Consider the following 21,058-nt stretch of genomic DNA (forward strand, 5'->3'; position numbering starts at 1 on the left):
TATTGATGATGTCATCTTATTTTCCTTTCTGATGTAACAATATGTGAATGTAATGTTTATAATGTTTTATACATGTTTGGTAAATGTTAAGAAGATAATAAAATTATATTTAAAAAATGGGTACATTTGTTTAGTTAATTTAGATAGATACGATAAGATGAGATAAAATAAGATATGATAAACCTTTATTCGTCCCACTGTGGAGAGATTTCATCATTACAGCAGCAAAGAACATTGTGTAGATAGATAGATAGACAGATAGATAGACAGATAGATAGATAGATAGATAGATAGACAGATAGATAGACAGATAGATAGACAGATAGACAGATAGATAGATAGATAGATAGACAGATAGTCATATGCATGTATGATAACGTATATAATCAGACAGTAATATTTAATAAGTTGTTGTTGATGATGAAAAACAATCACCAGCTCAACAAATGATTTATTTATTCATTTATTTAATCCCAATCTCATAGACTCAATTTAACTACAAGTTAAATTAGCGTATAATTTATTATCTTGTCTTTGTCTCTATTCATTAGTGTGGATATAAAATAAAAAACCTAAACATTTTACTATAAGGGCCTCCTATCCTTATCTTGACCACGCTTTCTGCTGCCAGAACATCAACTTCAGGGTCAGAATGTTCACCCGCTGCCTAATATCTCTCACACACTTCCAGCCGCCGTTGTACTGAGATATTAAAAACGTAGTTACTGTGATAAGGGCCAAATTATAATGGCTGGACAACTGGGTCAGAGCAACACCAAGACTGGGGCTGTTGTGTGAAGTTCCCAGGCTGCAGTGATCCTGCAGGACCTAACGAAAGTGTTCCAGGCAGGACGACCTGGTGACCCGGCGACAGGAGCGTGGGTGACCCGGGGTCAGTGATGCACATGGGGAGTGGAGGCTGGCCCGTGTAGTCTGATCCGGTAGAGGAGTTACTATAGATTACAGTGAGGAAAAGGTTAAAGGTGGTTGTGATGGAAGTGTGTCAGAACACACACACACACACACACACACACACACACACAGTGCATCACTGTCTTGGTTGCAGAAGGAGGACTGTTGAAGTCTATATGCTAATTTTGTTGATGTTGTTTATTAACTTGGTTGAAATAAATATCAAATCTGAAACTTTAAAATAATAATAATGACAAATTCCCAACTCATCCCGCCGCTCGTCCATTTTAGTACAGCGTGACACTGCGTGCGTGCGTGCGTGCGTGCGCGCTCCCCGACTTTTCGCGAGTGGGCGTGGCCGCGTCCGCGTGACGCTGCGTGCGCGCCCCCCGCCCCTGCGGTGTTTACAGGCTAGCAGAGCCGCTCGTGCGGTGATCCTCTGTCTCTGTCTGTCTCCGGCAGCGATCTGTCCTCATCCACCGAGTCGGACACACCGGACCCCGAGCGAGTGACGAGGGATTCTAACGGGTAGTATATCCGAGTGAGTTTAGACCCGACCCGACCGGACCCGACCGGACCCGACCCGGCGCCATGTACCGATCCCTGTACGCCTTTAAGTCGAAGGAGCCGAACTCGCTGCCGTTCGCGGCCGGAGAGAGCTTCCTGATCCTGGAGAGGAGCAACCAGCACTGGTGGCTGGGGTCCCGCTGCAGCTCCGGAGAGACCGGATACATCCCCGCCTCGTACCTGGAGAAGATCCCGGTACACACACACACACACACACACACACACACTCAGTTTAACACTGAAGTTAGGAAAAGCGAACCCGCTTACTGTAACATTAACACAGGGCTCGTGGATTAATATACAGTTTTTTAGGATCTTGTTTGTTTGTTTGTTTGTTTGTACAAATAACAGTAATGTTACATTAAACTGTAAACCCTTTATAAACTCAGCATGACATGAAATCCCTGCTGCGCGTGACCGCCGCTCCATTCCGCTCTCTGATTGGTTAATTAGTCGCTGACCACGCCCCCTCGGACTCATTAAACCCGGAAGTCAGGCAGACTGCAGCAGATGGTCCGAGTCTGATCTAATGCAGTCTAATTCAATCATTTACACGGTTTCTGTTCCCTGAGCAGCCTGATGTCAAACTGCAACAGCATCAGGACGAGAACTGTTGTTTTACTCAGTTTAAATAATAAATAAGAGACTTTGGGTTTGTTCATCAGTCAGCTTTGTAAGTGCACACAATGATGGTGATGATTTATTGTTCTGAGTACATGCATGTGTATAGAGAGAGGGAGAGAGGGGTGACAGATGGAGGACAGAATGTTGGTTAAACACGATCAAGGCATGACGTCATCATAACAACACTACCAGTAATGAGGATCATGTAAAACACGGCTACCACATGGCTTCATAGAGAAATGCTTTTCATTTAAAAACTCTGGGTAAATAATTTAGTGTCTGTATTGTTACTCTGTGCCCTGACTTATAGACACTCCATCTGCTCTTCTTCTCTCTCTCTCTCTCTCTGTCTCTCACTCTGTCTCTGTCTCTTACTCTAGATTAAAGACTCAGAGGTGTTTACATTTGACTTGCCAAAGCTTAGAGATAAGGCACATGAAAATAACAGAAGTAGAGAGTAAAAAGTAATCATCTGTTTCTCTCTCTCTCTCTCTTTCTCTGTTTCTCTCTCTCTCTCTCTGTCTCTCTGTCTCTCTCTCAGGCTCCAGAGCATGACGAGGTTCTGCAGTCTATAGACAGAGCTATCGAGGGGATCCACAACGTGGCCATGAAGAACGGCGGAAAGTACAACCTGGAGCAGAGAGATATGCTGCAGTAAGTCATGGTTTCTATGACAACGGGATACTCCTGTGTCAGCATATCGTGTGTAGATCTTCACCTAAACTGAGATGATACTCAGCATGTGATATCTAGATAGACAGCCCGATGTAAAACACACTCATCTGCACACATTTAAAATGTTAAAACTGGCCTCTAATAGAGAGAGACCCGGGTCTGATGGCCACCACGTTTCCATGGCAACTTGTTAAATAATCTGCTATTTTGGGATGAAGGTTTGTCTGTGTGCAGCAGCGCAGACAATCTCTTTCGCCTTCTCATCTAAACTTCCCCACGTCAGTGTGATTCCTGTACGATTTAGAAGAGGCAGATGATTAGTCCAGAGGCAGACTTTTTTCCTCTGGTAAGGTCACGCCTGCAGGACGGATCTTTAAACCCAAACCCTAACCGATCCTCTGTGATAAGCTCAATCCCATAATCCCTTTCTCTGTGACGTGACACACTTACGTGCATGTGCAGTATGAAGTCCTGAGTGAGTGTTAAGGTTTACCTGCTCCCTCCCGTCCTGACAGGAAGCTGATCCACCACAGGAAGGAGACGCTGTCTCGCCGGAGTCCGACTCCGTCCAATCACAAAACAGGAATTCCCTCCTCTAGCAGTGAGATTTCGATAAGCTCCGCCCACCAAACACCTAACGGCCTGAGCCGAGCTTACAGCTGCCAGGCCGACGAGACGATCACAGATACTACAGAGAACATGAATGTACCAGGATTATATCAGGTACTGCTCGCACACACGCACACACACACACACATACACACACGCACACACACACACAAACACACGCACACACATGCACACGCTCTTTCTTAAACGCATTGTTGGTCTTCCTTCAGGTTCCTCCCCAGCCTCGCCGAGCCGCTCCCATAACCCCGCCCCCTCCAGAGAAGCGTAAAGAAAACCGCCGCCCAGGTGAGTAAGCCACGCCCCCAACATGACCCTGCTGTCCTGCTTATTCGTAATTCACACAGTTGAAGGGCTTTTAATGTTCTGAAGGGTCAGTTAACGAGTGTATGTGTTCATCATATTGAGATTTTGTTTATCGGGAAACGTTATTCCAAAAAAATATGTTTATCACAAATAAAAGTCTGAACTAATTGTCGTTTTTTTTGTCATTCTGAGTAGGTCCTGAGGTTCCTGTCAGAGTGGTGTCCTCAGGCTCCGCCCAGATCCCTGGTCATACCTCCCCTGTCTCTCTGTCCTCGACCATAAGCTCCACCTCCTCGCAGTCCGGCTCCACCCACTCCATCATACTCTCTGATGACAGCCTTCCCAGTGCCTCTAGCACTCCGCCTCCTGTGCCGAGTCGATCGAAAGCCCCGCCCCCGCCTCCTCCTGACATCTCCCACAACCAGAAGACCACACCCACTCCTCAGCCTGATGTCTGTAAAAAGGCCACGCCTCCTCCTTCGCCTCATCTGTCTGACCCTAAGAAGACTCCTCCCCCTCCTCCACTTGATCCCTCCTCCCCTAACAAGGGCCCGGCCCCTCCGTCCCCCGTCCTGTCTCAGCCTTCCATCGAGGACCAGTCAGAAGCCGAGTGGCCCTCGGCCCCGCCCCCTGTATCTCTCAGCCCCACTGCTACCGACAGTCCCTCGTGTTTGTCATTGGTTCCCATGACGACAGGGGCGGAGCTGATTGAGCTGGTCAGGAAGAACACAGGCCTGAGTTACGAGATGTCACGCGTCGCTGTGGGCGTGGTCGTCGGCCATCTCCAAGCGACCATCCCGGGGGCGGCGGCCGAGCTGGAGCAAGTGTTGCTGTCTTTGGTCGAGAGCAAGGTTAGCATCGAGTGGCCGCGTGATCCTCTGCATGGATTAGCCTGATTACAGAACGCGACTACACAAACGATCGCTCACATGTTCAACAGTCCTGCTTATGATAAACAATGATTCATGTTTCAGGACCTGAGTGCGGCGTTGCCGCGGGGACAGGTGTGTCACGATGAGCAGCGCTTAGAGGTGATCTTCAATGACCTAGCCCGTCACCGTGACGACTCACAGCAGCGCAGCTGGGCTCTGTACGAGGACCACGAGCTCATCGCATGTTACTTAGAGGAGCTACTGCAAATACTGGTAAAACACACACACACACACACACTCTTTTAACCTCTCGCTTAACCTAAAATAAACATGAGTTTCAGTTCTTTGTTCTCAGGTTTCACATCCTTGGTGTGTGTTTGTGTGTGTGTTCAGACAGATGCAGATCCAGAGGTGTGTAAGAGGATGTGCAGGGCCAATGAGTTCGAACCCGTTCTGTCTCTCGTCTCTTATTACCAGATGGTGAGAAAACCCATTGTCTCTCGTAGCAACACACACACAACATGTGCATGCGATAAACAGTGGTGTGTGTCTGTGTGTGTCTGTGTGTGTCTGTGTGTGTCTGTGTGTGTCTGTGTGTGTCTGTGTGTGTCTGTGTGTGTCTGTGTGTCTGTTGCACAGGAACACCGTGTCTCTCTGCGGCTGCTGCTGTTGAAGGTGTTCGGGGCGATGTGTGGTCTGGACGCCTCGCTCATCTCCACACTGCTCAACTCCATCCTCCCCATGGAGCTCGCTCGAGACCTGCAGAGCAACACACACGGTCAGAGCATGCACACACACACACACACACACACACACACACACACACACACACACACACACACACACACACAAAGAGGATGTGAAATATACAGAGATAAAGATAGAGCGAGATTCAGATAGAGAGCGACAAACTGAGAAAGACGTACAAGTCAAGTCATGTCAAGTTCACTACAGTTCAGTACACAGTTACACGAAACAGCGTTGCTCCAGGACCAACATGCTACATACACTACCGCTCAAAAGTATTAGAACCCTTTCTAACTCCATGATGGTACGTAAGTACTATACAGAATGAAGTGCACATGCGAATCTGCAAACAAGAGCGACAACATGACGCGCTGAGACGCGCTGAGACGCGCTGAGACGCGCTGAGACGCACTGAGACGCACTGAGATAGTGAGTTGAGGTAGTGAAAGTGAATGACATGATGGTAAAGACAGTAAACATTTCTTGTAAATGTAGCAGCAGAAACAGGAAAGAGTTGTTGTGCAGCTATTAATATAAGATAATATAAATACTGTGCAAAAGAAACAATCGCAGGTTGGTGTGTGAAACTGCTAGATGGTGGTAGATCAGTGTGTTTGCGTGTGTGTTTAACAGCTCAGTCCTACTGTATTCAGGTGATTGTTTATCTAAGAGTGTGAGTGTGTGAGTGTTTGTTTATCAATCCAGTCCCTTTTTGTTAAGGAGACAGATGGTGAGTGCCTGAAGGCTTCAGTACCTTTTTCAGATGGCAGGAGGGTGAAGAGTGAGAGAGAGACGGAGTGAGAGAGAGACGGAGTGAGAGAGAGACGGAGTGAGAGAGAGACGGAGTGAGAGAGAGACGAAGTGAGAGAGAGACGAAGTGAGAGAGAGACGGAGTGAGAGAGAGACGGAGTGAGAGAGAGACGGAGGGAGAGAGACGGAGTGAGAGAGAGACGGAGTGAGAGAGACGGAGTGAGAGAGAGATAGAGGGAGAGAGACGGAGTGAGAGAGAGACGGAGTGAGAGAGAGACGGAGTGAGAGAGAGATAGAGGGAGAGAGACGGAGTGAGAGAGAGACGGAGTGAGAGAGACGGAGTGAGAGAGAGATAGAGGGAGAGAGACGGAGTGAGAGAGACGGAGTGAGAGAGACGGAGTGAGACGGAGTGAGAGAGACGGAGTGAGAGAGAGATAGAGGGAGAGAGATAGAGGGAGAGAGATAGAGGGAGAGAGATAGAGGGAGAGAGACGGAGTGAGAGAGAGATAGAGGGAGAGAGACGGAGTGAGAGAGAGAGTGAGAGAGACGGAGCGAGACAGAAGGAGCGAGCGAGAGGGAGCGAGAGAGAGGGAGGTAGTACCCTTAATAAATCGTACTGACCCAGGATCAGGTTTATTGTAGTGTCATGTAGCTTCCTGATGCAGCTGCAGTTCGGTCAATGTGTTTATCAGTCAGATCTCAGATCAGTTTTAAAGTCTCATGTAGTTAATGTTTATTTTCTCTTTACAGAACATCAGAAGATGTGTTACACTGCGCTGGTCTTGGCCATGATCTTCTCCATGGGGGAGCAGCTGCCCTACCGACACTATGGTATCCTCACACACACACACACACACACACACACAGAGCTTACACACGTTTCACACTACTCTCACACCTCTGTGAAAAACTGACATTCTTCCTTTGTTTTTCCTCATTTCTCTCTCTCTTGCTCTCTTTCTCGCTCAGATCACTTAAACTCCGAATTTATTCAGTTCGTATTGAGCGTGATCGAGGACGGACTCCCATCAGACCCGACTGAGCAGCTCCCAGACCTGAGTGTCAACCTGCTGCTCGCCTTCAATCTGCACCTCACAGGTAGAGAGGGAGGGAGGGAGAGAGGGGGAGAGAGAGGGAGGGAGGGAGGGAGGGAGAGGGAGGGAGGGAGAGAGAGAGGGGGAGGGAGGGAGGGAGGGAGAGAGAGAGAGGGGGAGGGAGGGAGGGAGGGAGAGAGAGAGAGGGGGAGGGGGGGAGGGAGAGAGGGGGGGAGGGAGGTAGAGGGAGGGAGAGAGAGAGGGGGAGGGAGGGAGGGAGGGAGAGAGAGAGAGGGGGAGGGAGGGAGGGAGGGAGAGAGAGAGAGGGGGAGGGGGGGAGGGAGAGAGGGGGGGAGGGAGGTAGAGGGAGGGAGGGAGAGGGGGGGGGAGGGAGAGGGAGGGAGGGGGAGGGGGAGGGAGGGAGGGAGAGAGAGAGGGAGGGAGGGAGATGATCACTGTTATTATTATTATTATTTTTATGATAATTAAGTGTGTGTGTGTGTATGTGTATGTGTGTGTGTGTTCTCTCTTCCCCAGTGCCCGACAGTAACATGGTGATGGAAACTCTGATAAAAAGACACAATGTGAAAACTCTTACTGAGAAAATTCTACTGCTGCTCAACAGAGGAGGTTTTATACACACACACACACACACACACACACACACACACACACACACACACATCACCTCTCATGCATGAACCCACAAAAACCTCCTGACGCACATATTACACCAGTATATTTTTATATATATACTGTATATGTACATAAATAGTGTGTGTGTGTCTCAATGTGTTTGCACATGCATGCCTGTTTGTGTGTGTGTGTGTGTGTGTGTGTGTGTGTGTGTGTGTCCTGTAGAGGACCCTGTGTGTGTTTTTAAACACGCCCCTCCTGCTCCACACTCCGTACTCAAGTTCCTGCAGGACATTTTCTCGAGTCAGGAGACGGCTAATATTTTCTACCACACGGACATGATGGTGATGATCGACATCGCAGTCCGGCAAATATCAGATCTGTCTCCAGGAGATAAAGTACACACACACACACACACACACACACACACACACACACATTCATATTTTAATAGTCAAAGGAACAGTGTTCCAGATCCCTAAACACACACCTCTGTTTGTTTGTTTGTTTGTTTGTTTGTTTGTTTTTGTTTATCCATCCCGTCCTCTTTGTTCTCTCTTCTTCCTTTCATTCCTTCATTACTGCTTGTGTGTACTCTCTCTTCTCTCTCTGTCTCTCTCACACGCTCTCTCCAGCTAAGGATGGAGTATCTCTCGCTCATGCACGCCATCATTCGCTCCACCGATTACCTGCAGCATCGACACCGTCTCTCCGACCTGCAGGCGACGCTGCAGAGGATCCTGGGAGAGGAGGACGACCCCGGTGAGGACGAGAGCTCAGCTCAAGCCAGACAGATGGACAAGCTCATAGTGCAGCAGATTTATAAAGAGTTCCCTCAGATCCGCGCAGACTGACGGCTCCGTCCATAACGCCGAGTGAGCGCACTATACCAGCAGGTGTAGAATCATACTCGCCGAATACGACCTTATGTACGAGGAATTTCTCCACATCGATGCTTGTAGGGACAAAACAGCTGCGCTAGGTTTTGTTTTTAGTTTTTTCCCCCAGCATACCACGTGATAAAAATCTAAGAAATCCTTCTCTTTATTGCTGACGCATCTTTAACCCAAATGCTGGGAGGTTATAGAATCTGTATGCACCTTATAGTCTGGGAAATACGGTAATGAGCACTGGAGTTCAGCCTAAATCCAACAGAATGTAGCTAACACATGGGGTTCCTTCCTCAGGCTTCTGCATCAGCATTAGTGAAGACATCTGATCCAACACACAGGTAGTGCACACTGCATGTCACTTCATCTGGATCTCCCGAGCCTTACTCAGCCCCCTGTGCTGTTGCCTCAACTCCGCGGTTCTAGTGCGCTAAATGTCGGTGTTCTTTATCCATTCAATTAAAAAAAATTTTCCTGTTGTTGTTCAGATACATATCATCATTTCATGGCATTTCAGTCTCTACCTCTCGCCTCTTGTTTCTGGGTGTTTTAGTTTCCTTTATTCCATTATCCTTACGGAATGGAGGAGAAGCGCTTTGTTTGTCCAGTATTAAAAACTAGATCGAGGGTCCTTAGCAAGATTGCATTCTGTCAGTATTTTGACTTGCCCACTCTGTAACTTAAACATAGAGTATGCCAACGCAGAGAGCGCAAGGTGTGATGGAGTGAACCACAGTATGTGGTGCGTGTGTGTGTGTGCTACAGTGTGTCAGAGAGAGAGAGAGATTTAAAGAGTGAATTGAGTGTGAATCTGTTTGTTGCTTCAATGGTGTGTCAAAGCTTATCTATTCTCTCAGAGAAGATTGTGTTCAGAAGGGAAATGGTATCAAAATGTATTTTCATATCGTTTACAACACTAATAAAATACCAAGCATCCTAATGAGCACTAACTGATGAGTCAAAAGTGTGATTCTTCTATTGTTTTTTTTTTTATTTTTATGTATGTATGTGGACCGTGGATATATAAGTCTAAAATAGGAATAGTTTAACATAAAGGCAATAAATGAGTTTAGTTAAAGTTTAGTCAATGATAACAGTTATAACGGGGCATTGCGTTCCTTGACCTCTAGGTTATGGAACATGGTGTGGAGTCGACTCATTGGGATTCTAGAGGTAATTCAAAATGTCTCCTTGCTTAAAAAAAGCGGACGACTGCAGCCAGGGCCAAAAGTTTCGAGAATGGCGCAAATATTAATCTTCATAAAGTCTGCTGCTTCAGTGTTTTTAGATCTTTTTGTAAGGTCTTACTCTGGTATACTGTGTGATAAGTATTTAAGTATAATTAAAGGCATTTCATTATTATATTACATTTATGCAAAGACTCAGTATTTGCAGCATTGACCCTTCTGTCAATCAAACCCACTCCCTTAAGCAGTAAAGCATCCTGAGACTATTCATGTGTTTATTCACTCACAAGCCTTGAATAAAACGTAGTACAAAAGCATCCTCCGAGAGCAACTTCTCCCAACCATTCTAGAACTAACAAAACTCATATCTAAGTGGCTCGGGGAACAAAACAAGGACGTTTTGGGTCCATGGCTAGGAAACTCCGCAGACCTTAGTCCCATGGAGAACTTGTGGTCAATCCTGGTGGGTGGATTGATTGCGTAAGAATGGGCTGCGCCATCAGGTTGGATCTGGACCAGACGTTGATTGACAGCAGGTGAACTGCGGAGGTCTTGAAAAAGAAGATCAACACTGCAAATACTGAGTCTTTGCATAAACGTGATGTAATTGTCAATAAAAGCCTGTGACACTTATGAAATGTTTGTGATTATACTTCAGTAGAACAGAGTCACATCTGACACAAAGATCTAAAAACACTGAAGCAGCAGAACTTACAATTAGGCATTTGGCAGCTGCTCTTATCCAGAGCGACTTACATTTTTATCTCATTACACATCTGAGCAGTTGAGGGTTAAGGGTCGCGCTCAAGGGCCCAACAGTGGCAACCTGGTGGTTGTGGGGTTTGAACCTGGGATCTTCCGAACCGTAGTCCGATGCCTTAACCACTGAGCTACTTTGTGAAAATTAATACTTGTGTCATTCTCAAAACATGAGGCTGCTGCTGTATGAAGGGTGTAAAACGGATCTATTATTTTACATACATAAGCTACATAAATAAGGAGTGCAGGGTGATTTAGGATTCACGCACAGAATCAGAACCGACTCCCAATAACAGACGAGTCATTCAAATGTCGGCCACTAGGTGTCGCCAAAAACTACCACATATTTACAACTGAATAACGATATAAACTCGTGACAAATGTTGGTGTAACTGGGGGTTAATTTCTCGTGGGTATGATGGGTTTGTCAGACAATTTGTGCAAGTTGGTGATTGTGTGACTATAGTATGTGTGTTTCTATGTAAGATCTTTTTGCCCGGAAGTATTATAGAGTGGCTCCTCCGCTCAGGGCAATGAGGGGTAACAGTAAAATAGGTCCGGGTGGATATCTGGGTGAAAGGTCTCAGAGATCCGCACTGAAGGTTCTGTCGTTCCTGTCCTTCTGGGAAACCGGGCTCGGGCTCAGGAGGGTTAGATTTAGATCAGGTTCACTTTTTTAAATATTTATTAGGACCTCCAGAAGTTTGTTCGGGATGTCTAAACAAGCGCAGCCCATCAGTCCGGGGAAGAATTTCTTCGCGGGCGGGTTCGGAGGCGTCTGTCTGGTGTTCGCTGGTCACCCGCTGGACACCATAAAGGTAAGAAACGACATGAACGACATGAACGACACGGGGTGCAGGGTTTAATGCCTAAACGAGATGTGCAGGTAACGACGCGCTGCTGTCCTCCTCCTCAAGGCCCCTCATTGTCCTCACTGATAGCTAGCAGTCTGGCTAATTAACTTTACTAACAGGACACGTTTAATGAGTTTAATGTGATTTAAACCGTAAAGCTCGTTTTATTTATTCCTGTTTCCTTTTTAAGGAGATTTCTTTCCCTGTCCGTGACCTTTGGCACAATTCTGCTCTCAGCCTGTACCACGTGACAGATCTGCTGACGTCACACAGGTTTATTAATAAGGAGTCAATGGAAAGAAAACAAGTAGTAATGCTCTCTCTGTGTGTGTGTGTGTGTGTGTGTGGGACAGGTGCGTCTGCAGACTCAGCCCAAGCCAGGACCGGGTCAGACGCCCATCTACGCTGGAACCTTCGACTGCTTCAAGAAAACCCTCGCCAAGGAGGTGAGGTGCCAAAAGTTTTTCAAAAGTCAGTGGAAAGACTCTGAACCAGATCTGAGATTTAACGCAGACGATTCCAACAGTTTTCTGTGTATATATACTTTTGTCATGGATGTACAAACTTTTGCATTCTGCATTTTATCATTGATCTGATTCATGAACTCTGTGTGTCTCTGTGTCTCTGTGTCTCTCTGTCTCTGTCTCAGGGGGTTCGGGGTTTGTATAAAGGTATGGCCGCTCCCATTATCGGAGTCACCCCCATGTTTGCCGTGTGTTTCTTCGGTTTTGGTCTCGGAAAGAAGTTGCAGCAGAAAAGCCCCGATGACATTCTCACGTGAGTCCACGTGGATTAAACACTGACAGATAATTATTTACTTCTTCACCTCAAAAAACTCCTTTAAAAACCAAACTGAAAGTGTCTCCCTTTTCTTCTTGCTACCGATCCTGATAACATTCTTGAGACCCGCGGTGCAAGTTTACACAAAAGGCAAATAAATAAATAAACCACCTAAAATATGAAAACTTGCATCACCTGGCTTTTCACTGATGCAAACACTGGACGTACGCGCGACCGATTCGGTCACTTGTATGCTGAAAAAACTTTGCATGCCGAGACACATTTCTTGCAAAATTTTAGTTTTTAGGGTGAAAATTCACAAGGCAGGACGTTCGTATATCGAAAAAAACACTGTACTTATATAGTAATTACAGTTACGTGACCAGTGGGTGTGTTTTAGAGCGCATGGGGTGTCAGGCCTGTCCCAGGGACCGCCCGCAAGAGCTAAACCTCTTTTTATTATCCAGTTATAATCGTTTAATTCTTTAATTACTTGTTAGAGCTTTCACTGAAACACAAAAAAACAGATACAGACAGTACGAACATACAAATAAAGACCATCTGCTAATAAAAAAACAAACCACGCCCCTTAATAAAACCACACCCCTTCACAGGTAACCTGACTTATTAGTCCTATTAGACTGTATTAATTATTACTAAGTGTTTATTAGGTTTATAGTACAAAGCCTGAGGTAACAACTTTACGAAATCCAATTAATATGAAAACATGGACAACAACTCCGAATGGATAAGGAATAATTAATAAAATAAACATTTAACATGAGTTGACATTACTTAGACTAGCATTAATACTAACACTACGTTTATAATAATGGTATTAATATACCATTAATATGCCCTTTTGCAGATTTATACAGCCATTATTGTGTATATTTTGTACAACTAGGTTTTAAAAAATATATTTTTTATGTCCCATATGTTATATTGTTCTTTTTCTCTGCAGTTTTTCTACATTCTAGAAAGAAGGTTTTCATATTTTATTATTTATTTCATTACCTAATTTTTTTTTTTATCGATAATTTAGATTTTAAGGTCATGAGCGGTCGTATAAGCATTCACTGCATATTGTTCTGTGTATGACTGTGTATAAGACAAATAAAATTTAAATTATAATTTTTGAATACACAGAGTTTAATTAATTTATATAATTGTATCAGATTTTAATGATAAAGAGGATTTAAAAGGGAAAAATCAAGAAGAAGAATACAATTTAATTGAATGTGAGATTTAATTGAGGTGTGTGTGTGTGTGTGTGTGTGTGTGTGTGTGTGTGGTAGGTATCCTCAGCTGTTTGCAGCCGGGATGCTCTCAGGTGTGTTCACCACAGCCATCATGGCTCCTGGAGAGAGAATCAAATGCCTGCTGCAGGTCAGTGTGTGTGCGCTTGTGTGTGTGTGTGTGTGTGTGTGTGTGTGCACTCGTGTGTGTGTGTATGTGTGTATACATTTATTACACACTTAATGGCTCCGCAGTTATTGTAGCTAACCAGTGTGTGTGTGTGTGTGTGTGTGTGTGTGTGTGTGTGTGTGTGTGGTACAGATCCAGGCGTCATCAGGAGAGATAAAGTATGCTGGGCCCATGGACTGTGTGAAGCAGATCTACAGGGAGAGTGGAATAAGAGGCATCTATAGAGGCACAGCGCTCACACTCATGAGAGGTGTGTGTGTGTGTGTGTGTGTGTGTGTGTGTGTGTGTATTATGGGTGTAAGAGAATAAGTAAGTGGGCTTGACTGAGGGCTGTACTCAGCAGGCATGGTTAATGGCTGATGCCCCGCCCTTTGTGGATGATTGACAGCTGTCCCTCTGTGTCTCAGACGTACCGGCCAGTGGAATGTACTTCATGACATACGAGTGGCTGAAGAGCCTCCTCACGCCAGAGGGCAAGAGGTTCGTCCACACAAACAAACAAATAAACACAAATAAATAAATATCTTTCCCCTGATTGGTTGCTCTGTAACAAACAATTTATAACACATCTGTTTCTGTTATGGGTGTTTTGGCATTTCTGCACCTTCACAGTATTGTTAAAGTGTGTATGTGTATGTGTGTGTGTGTGTGTGTGTGTGTGTGTGTGTGTCTTTAGCCCAAATGAACTGAGCGTGCCCAGTGTGCTGTTTGCCGGCGGCATGGCGGGAATCTTTAACTGGGCTGTCGCTATTCCGCCTGATGTTCTCAAATCCCGATTCCAGACAGGTAACACACACACACACACACACACACACACACAAAAGGTACAAGAAAACTCTGTAACAGTCCTGATGGTGAATAAAAATACAAATGTTGGTGAATATAACCAATATAATGTATGTGTACCAATATAACCAATGTGTATGTGAGAAATAAAATTTGAATTTGAATTTATAATATAAAAAAAAAAAAAAAAGTAAAACTGTGTGTGTGTGTGTGTGTAGCTCCGGAGGGGAAGTACCCTAACGGTTTTCGGGACGTTCTAAGGGAGCTGATCAGAGAGGAGGGCGTGGCCTCACTGTATAAGGGCTTCAACGCGGTCATGCTCCGAGCGTTCCCCGCTAACGCTGTGAGTCTCTCTCTGTTTCTGTATTTCACGCACACACTGAGTTGACCAGTAGTCTCTCTATGAGTTGACCAGGCGTGTCTCTCTCTCTCTCTCTCTTTCTCTCTCTCTCTCTCTCTCTCCCTCCTTCTCTCACACACAGGCGTGTTTCCTCGGGTTCGAGGTGGCCATGAAGTTCCTAAACTGGATCGCACCGAATTTGTGATCTATATGAGGGCATTAGTGAAGAATGTGAATCTAGAACACCGCCCCCCAACACCGCCCCCCCAGCACCAAATCCCCCCATCCCCCAACCAACAACACAAATTCTGTGTGTCCTTTGAAATAACGTTAGTTTTATTGCGTTTTTGTTTTATGCTGGAGAGACGTGATGATGTGCCTTATTACACCCGGCTGTGACCTCAAGTCTCTGCTCCTGAGTGTGTGTGTACGTGTTTGAAAGGGAAAGAGTGACGGAATGAGTGTGTGTGTGTTAGTCTCAGTTCTGTTTATGTAAAAACTTTAATTATAAATAATAATTATACATAATTGTAACATTTAATAATGATAATAATGATAATAATGCTGCCATGTTCTGATCAGGTCTGATTCTGGTCCGTGTCAGTGAAGGTTTTTTTCTGTCATTGTTTTTTGATTATGTGAAATAAACAGATAGTTTCCGATGCTCAGTTGTTATTTTGTGGAGTGTATTTTATGTTGAGAAGAAAAGGACGTTTGATGGAGTGATGGAATTGATGCGACTTATGGAGTCGATCGGGGCCGAGCGAATCTCACAGACTTTCTGTAGAACGTGTTTATTCTGAAAACAGTTATTTAATGTACAGCACATCTCTACACACGTCCCATTTAATTAAACGTGAACACCCCCGCCCCCCTCCTGTGAAAAAACACTCACTGTTTCACCTTTTCAGCTGCATGAAGGCACAAAATTTACCTTTTAATTATTCAGAAGAAGATGGAGAGGAGACAGAACGGCCATGAGTGTGTTGAGATCAACAATCAAATCAAAGTCACACAGCTGACCAAAGTGCTGTACAATTCTACTATAGTTGTAAATATAGAAACAGACAATAAAAAGTAAAAAATCCAATAAAACAAACAATAATATGTCCGCCCAAATGAGCAAAAAAAAACAACACATAAAAATAAAAGTTTATAATCTTATAAACTGTAACAATGTATTAAATAAGATTAAATTTAGATTTTGTAACAAATGTGAACCAGCTGGAGGATTAAACAGTGAGTGAGGTTGAGGAAAACACACACACAGATGTATTATTATCAAAAGAGATGGAAATGCTTTAAACAAAAATAGTTCATTTCAGATTTTTCTGCCTGTACACTATTTGGTTTTTGGCACCCCCTAGTGGCAGCACCGTATTTTGGGAAATGACTTTGTGATTGAGGCCACATTGTGAACAGTCAGGTTGTGATGAGCATCTGTGTGAGTCCGACATGATACAGTGTCGAGACAACTGGGTCAGAACTTCTCCAGAAGATTACTGTGTGTGTGTCTGTGTGTGTGCGCGCGTGTGTGTGTGTGTGTGTGTGTGTATTTGTCCTCTGCACTGCTGTAGTTATTGATCCAGCGGATTGATGTGTCGAGGTTTCTCTGCTCTGGTGCTGTTTCCTCTCAGCCTCATTTCTGTTCAGCGCAGTGTGTGTTATCTGTCTGTGAAACTTTTTCAGCCTTTTCTGCAACAGACAGTTGTGTTTTGTGCTGTTTTTATGCGTTAGTTTTGTTCTTAAATCCATGCAGGTGTTTAGATTTATTTTTTTCAACTTTTCTTTTGTATTTGGTTTGAGTGTTGTTGTTTTTTTGTAGTTAAGTTTCCTCTATTTTTTGTAAAAAATTTAGTTTTTAAGTTTAGTTTTTTTTCAGTTTCTTTGTAAAAGATTTTTTCAGTAGTTTCGATCCACTTTATTTATTTTTTTATTTATCCAAGTTTCATTTTGCCCCTCTGGGTAAACCCTTTTACTGGGTTTTTGTCTTTGTGTGTGTGTGTGTCTGGGTGATGAGTATGTCGGTTCCTGTGGGTCTGCCGGACCTGCTAAAGGTCTTCACGGTGGAGGTTCTGAAGCAGCAGCCAGAAAACCTGCTGGACTTCACTGTTCAGTATTTTACTCGGCTGAGAGACGAGCGTGAGGAGAAAACGAGTGGAGAGGAGGAGAGCAGACGCACCCTGGGGAGAGGAGAGGAGACTAATGAAGGTCAAAGTGATCACATAATCACTGAAGAGAAGGAAGAGGAGGAGGAGGGAGATGGAATTCCTGATGATTTAAACACATTTAAACGTATGTAGTTTCTGCTGAAAGTCCTGTGAATCCACAACTGACCTCATCTTCTACAAGTTTTACCAGCACCGCCACACAAACATACACACACACACACACACACACACACACACACACACTTGTATGACAGAATGATGAGTAATAATGACAGAAGCTCTTACAGGTGAATAATAATTAATTGGATCAGATATGTGTAATACTGAACACACCCAACCTGTCTTTGTCTCTTTTGTGAAGCTCCGCCCACCAGCAAGCACAGCCGCAGAGTAGCAGGTGAGTGGATTTATCATAAACCCCTGTTACACTTATCACTGTAAAGGTGTGTGTTACAGTAATACTGCACCCATGCGCCCCCGCCCCCCCCCCCACCCCACCCCACAGTATGTGTTACAGTGATACTGTTCCCCAGTGGGCGTGTGTTACACAGTGTTTATGTTACTGCGATATGTGTTTGTGTGTCACATTGATTTTTCCTTTCCACAGTGTGTGCTGAGTCTTTCAACCCAGATGATGATGATGATGATGAAGAGCTGAAGATCGTTCACTTTAAAACTGATCAGCAACGCTACAGACTTCAGGACACCTGCAAGGACATACTGCTGTTTAAAACTCTGGAAAAGGTCTCACACTTGGTCTATTTTGTCTAAGAAAGAGAAATAAAAATGCATTTCTGCCACTGCAATTCCATGTAACACTCTTTTTTTCAATCTTTCACCATCAGTCCTGTGAGTTTATTAATGTGTAACTACAGTGTGCGTTTCACATCACCCTGTGTGTAGCATTGTAGACCCGTTGTTCAGATGCGTTCTCGTGTTCCAAGTTCTACCTCAGTCTCAATATGTCTGTCCTCCATTTTTGTCTGCAAAGATGCGACACTCATTGCTTATTGCGTTACCCAAGTTGGCAGAAATACTTTGCAGCGTGATAGAGACAGATATCTGGCGCCCTCTTTTGGACCCAACCAGTACATCCTAATCTGTTTCTACAGAAACTTCACCCTCTTCTTCTTTTCCCCTCTGTTAAAGGAGCAGTTCTCCGAGGTGCTGGACGCCATGTTTGAGGTGACGGTGAAGGCAAACGAGCGCATCATAAACCAGGGAGACGACGGAGACAATTTCTATATCATAGAGAGGTCTAGTAATTAATATGTAATATGTAATTAATTAGTAATTGAATGAAATGTAATCTATCAGTCACTCTATAAGCTCAAATAGCTTTGACTGCATGCTGTCTCTCTCTCAGAGGAGTGTTTGATATCGAGGTGGAGAAGGATGGTGTGAGTCACTGTGTGGGGAAATACGATAATAGAGGCAGTTTTGGTGAGTTGGCGCTCATGTACAACACTCCGCGAGCTGCAACCATCATCGCCGTCCAGCCGGGGGCGCTTTGGGCTCTGGTGATGTCAAAATTTACCTTTTACCATACCTATGGAAATATAAGTGAACTAAATGTAGCGTTTAACTTTTAAATAAGTCCATTGGTAATAAAAAAAATATGTTGTTCTATTATAATGTTTATAATGTGTGTAGGACAGGAAGACATTTCACAGACTCATAGTGAAAAATAACGCCAAGAAGAGGAAAACCTACGAGGCATCCATCGAGTGTGTGCCTCTACTGAAATCACTCGAGGTCAGTGTGTTTTTAGTGTGTTCCCCCTCAGTTGTTTTTTATTCCCACTCACCACAAATCACATTATCAATGTACAGTATATTAGTAAAGATTACAACAAATTAACAAGAAACCTATATATATCAGCTTCCAATATTCAAATACAAGCACCAGTTTTTCAGGAAGAGGGTGGAGCAAATATATATGTGCATTCATACATTTGAATATTTCCTGAATGTACTCGTCAATACTTTTTTGACGCTCCTTGTGAGAATATATAATGTAGCACTTTTTTAAAAGATTTATTTAAAAATAATCACACAGCAATGCTTCTGTCCTCATGTGAATCCACAGTTATCAGAACGGATGAAGATCGTCGACGTTTTAGGAGCAAAATCCTTCAAAGACGGGGAGCAGATCATCAAACAGGTCAGCATTTGATTTGTTAATTTTAAGTATTTTCTTCATGAATGAAAATGAAACTGTTCAGCGGGAAGTGTGTATCCTTTGAACAGGGCGACGCAGCTGACTGCTTCTACATCGTGGAGTCTGGAGTCGTGAAGATCATTATCAAGAGAAAAGTAAATCACTCACGACATGTGAATAAGTGAAGCGTCCAGAAAAAAGAAAGCCTAAAGAGCTTAGCGTGTTTAACACTTTTCACATTATTGTTAGCCATGCTTAAACACACTGCATGTAATATTCAGGCATTTGGCAGACACCCTAATTCAGAGTGACTTACATTTTTACCTCATTATTCATCTGAGCTGTTGAGGGTTAAGGGCCTCGCTCAAGGGCCCAACAGGGACAACTTGGTGGTCATGGGATTTGAACCTGGGACCTTCTGAACCATAGTCCATTGCCTTAAACACTGAGCTACCCCTGACCATATTGTATGGCTACACCCCATGGTCATACTGCTAAACTTGCAACCTTCTTGCTGTCTAGTTTCCCATTTTTCTTTTATTTGCAATTTAATGTATTGGCTTCAGGACCAGAATGGACTTTGGAACATATCTTTGATCTTTATTTTTGTCCGCAGGCTATAGCAGGTCGTCTAAGAGGTGATGGTGAGGAGGCGGAGGTGGAGGTGGAGGTCTCCCGCTGTGTTCGTGGTCAGTATTTTGGAGAACTGGCACTCGTCACTAACAAACCTCGAGCTGCGTCAGTTTACGCCGTGGGAGAAACTAAGTGTTTAGGTAAAACTCATAGCCACTGCAGGCTGTGTTCCAGTTTCTGTGTTTGGCCTTTACCGAGTCCCCATGGCTGTATTAAGGTCAGTCTCTGTTTCTGTATCCGTGTGAGTAAATATCATCAGAGGACATCTCTGTAGGCTTCAGGAGCACAGCGTACCCAGAAAACACTGCTGTTTAACTATTTGTATAGGAAATCCGGCAAGGTACAATAGGCAGTCTAGCATTTGATATATTTATGTGCCTCTCTTTTCAGTGATCGACATCCAGGCGTTTGAACGTCTTCTGGGTCCTTGTAAAGAGATCATGAAGAGAAACATTGCTTTGTACAAGGAGCAGTTGATGGCGCTGTTTGGCTCCAGTGAGGATCTAAGACACTGAGCCGCTTCATTCATCTCCACTCTTTCCGACTTGCCTTTATCTGAATCCTCATTGAACGGCTTTAGCTGTGAAGTTTTATTATTTAATTATGAAACTGAGGTCACGTCGACTTGACCAGACTTTAAGAGCACAAATTACACAGACAGTATTGCAATAGGATACAGTGATTATGCTAATATTCTGCCTTTATAGTGGTTGATTTCTCAGTGGAAACAGTACCAATTAAATACCCGATATTTCAAAACTATATCTTTGTTCATTCCTTACTTTTTAATTAAGTTCATTTTTTTTTTTTTTTTGGTTTCTTTGTGAGATTTTTTCAGTAGTTTCGATCCACTTTGTACATTTTTTTATTTATTAATTTTATTGTTTAAGTGTCATTTTGCCCCTCTTTAAATAACGTTAATATGAGCTACAAATCCACGTGTTTTCCGAGTTGCTGTAAATTTACACTTCAAGTAACTCGTAATGTTTTTCCTGATGTTATCTGGAGTGTTGTGTAACAAGTGGACGAGTTCATCAAGTTCCTCCAGATCCCTCAAGCAGACACAAGCAAACCTGTTGGATCACTAAAGCTACATCTGTAAGGGGTGGGGGTGAAAGTTTCTAGAAGGTTCTCTCCAATTCATGGAGTATCACTCAACTTTGATATAAAACCCAAAGGTGACACTAATGTGCCAGTGTGTCCTTCAGCACTGATTTTCTGTTTTGAGGCACAAATCCTGAGTATCCTCCAAACTATGTCAAGTTAAAATTGGACAATCTCTGTAAGGCCTCTCCAGGACGCCTTCTTGAGGACGGCTCT

At 44.1% G+C, this 21,058-nt stretch overlaps 3 protein-coding genes across 3 annotated transcripts; all 3 read left to right on the top strand.

Annotated features, from left to right (window-relative positions):
* Positions 1–1,297: 1,297 nt before the first annotated feature.
* On the top strand, positions 1,298–9,590 carry LOC128511643 (NCK-interacting protein with SH3 domain-like). Its single transcript, XM_053484591.1, has 13 exons — positions 1,298–1,674; positions 2,645–2,757; positions 3,294–3,501; positions 3,618–3,693; positions 3,907–4,562; positions 4,686–4,856; positions 4,977–5,063; positions 5,223–5,361; positions 6,831–6,911; positions 7,050–7,178; positions 7,652–7,744; positions 7,976–8,148; positions 8,386–9,590. The coding sequence occupies exons 1-13, from the start codon at positions 1,504–1,506 to the stop codon at positions 8,602–8,604; spliced, it is 2,316 nt and encodes a 771-aa protein (XP_053340566.1). The 5' UTR covers positions 1,298–1,503; the 3' UTR covers positions 8,605–9,590.
* A 1,540-nt stretch (positions 9,591–11,130) lies between these two features.
* Positions 11,131–15,438, top strand: slc25a20 (solute carrier family 25 member 20). Its single transcript, XM_053484194.1, has 9 exons — positions 11,131–11,404; positions 11,794–11,886; positions 12,090–12,217; positions 13,519–13,609; positions 13,781–13,898; positions 14,056–14,128; positions 14,325–14,434; positions 14,653–14,777; positions 14,917–15,438. Exons 1-9 carry the CDS (start codon positions 11,300–11,302, stop codon positions 14,977–14,979), a joined length of 906 nt encoding a protein of 301 aa, XP_053340169.1. The 5' UTR covers positions 11,131–11,299; the 3' UTR covers positions 14,980–15,438.
* A 1,351-nt stretch (positions 15,439–16,789) lies between these two features.
* prkar2ab (protein kinase, cAMP-dependent, regulatory, type II, alpha, B) lies at positions 16,790–20,450 on the top strand. Its single transcript, XM_053484371.1, has 10 exons — positions 16,790–17,069; positions 17,307–17,342; positions 17,553–17,689; positions 18,095–18,201; positions 18,312–18,465; positions 18,599–18,700; positions 19,034–19,108; positions 19,195–19,278; positions 19,758–19,878; positions 20,129–20,450. The coding sequence occupies exons 1-10, from the start codon at positions 16,790–16,792 to the stop codon at positions 20,251–20,253; spliced, it is 1,221 nt and encodes a 406-aa protein (XP_053340346.1). The 3' UTR covers positions 20,254–20,450.
* Positions 20,451–21,058: the final 608 nt, after the last annotated feature.

The sequence above is a fragment of the Clarias gariepinus genome, chromosome 23, assembly GCF_024256425.1.
Source record: "Clarias gariepinus isolate MV-2021 ecotype Netherlands chromosome 23, CGAR_prim_01v2, whole genome shotgun sequence".
NCBI classification, from domain to species: Eukaryota; Metazoa; Chordata; class Actinopteri; order Siluriformes; family Clariidae; genus Clarias; species Clarias gariepinus.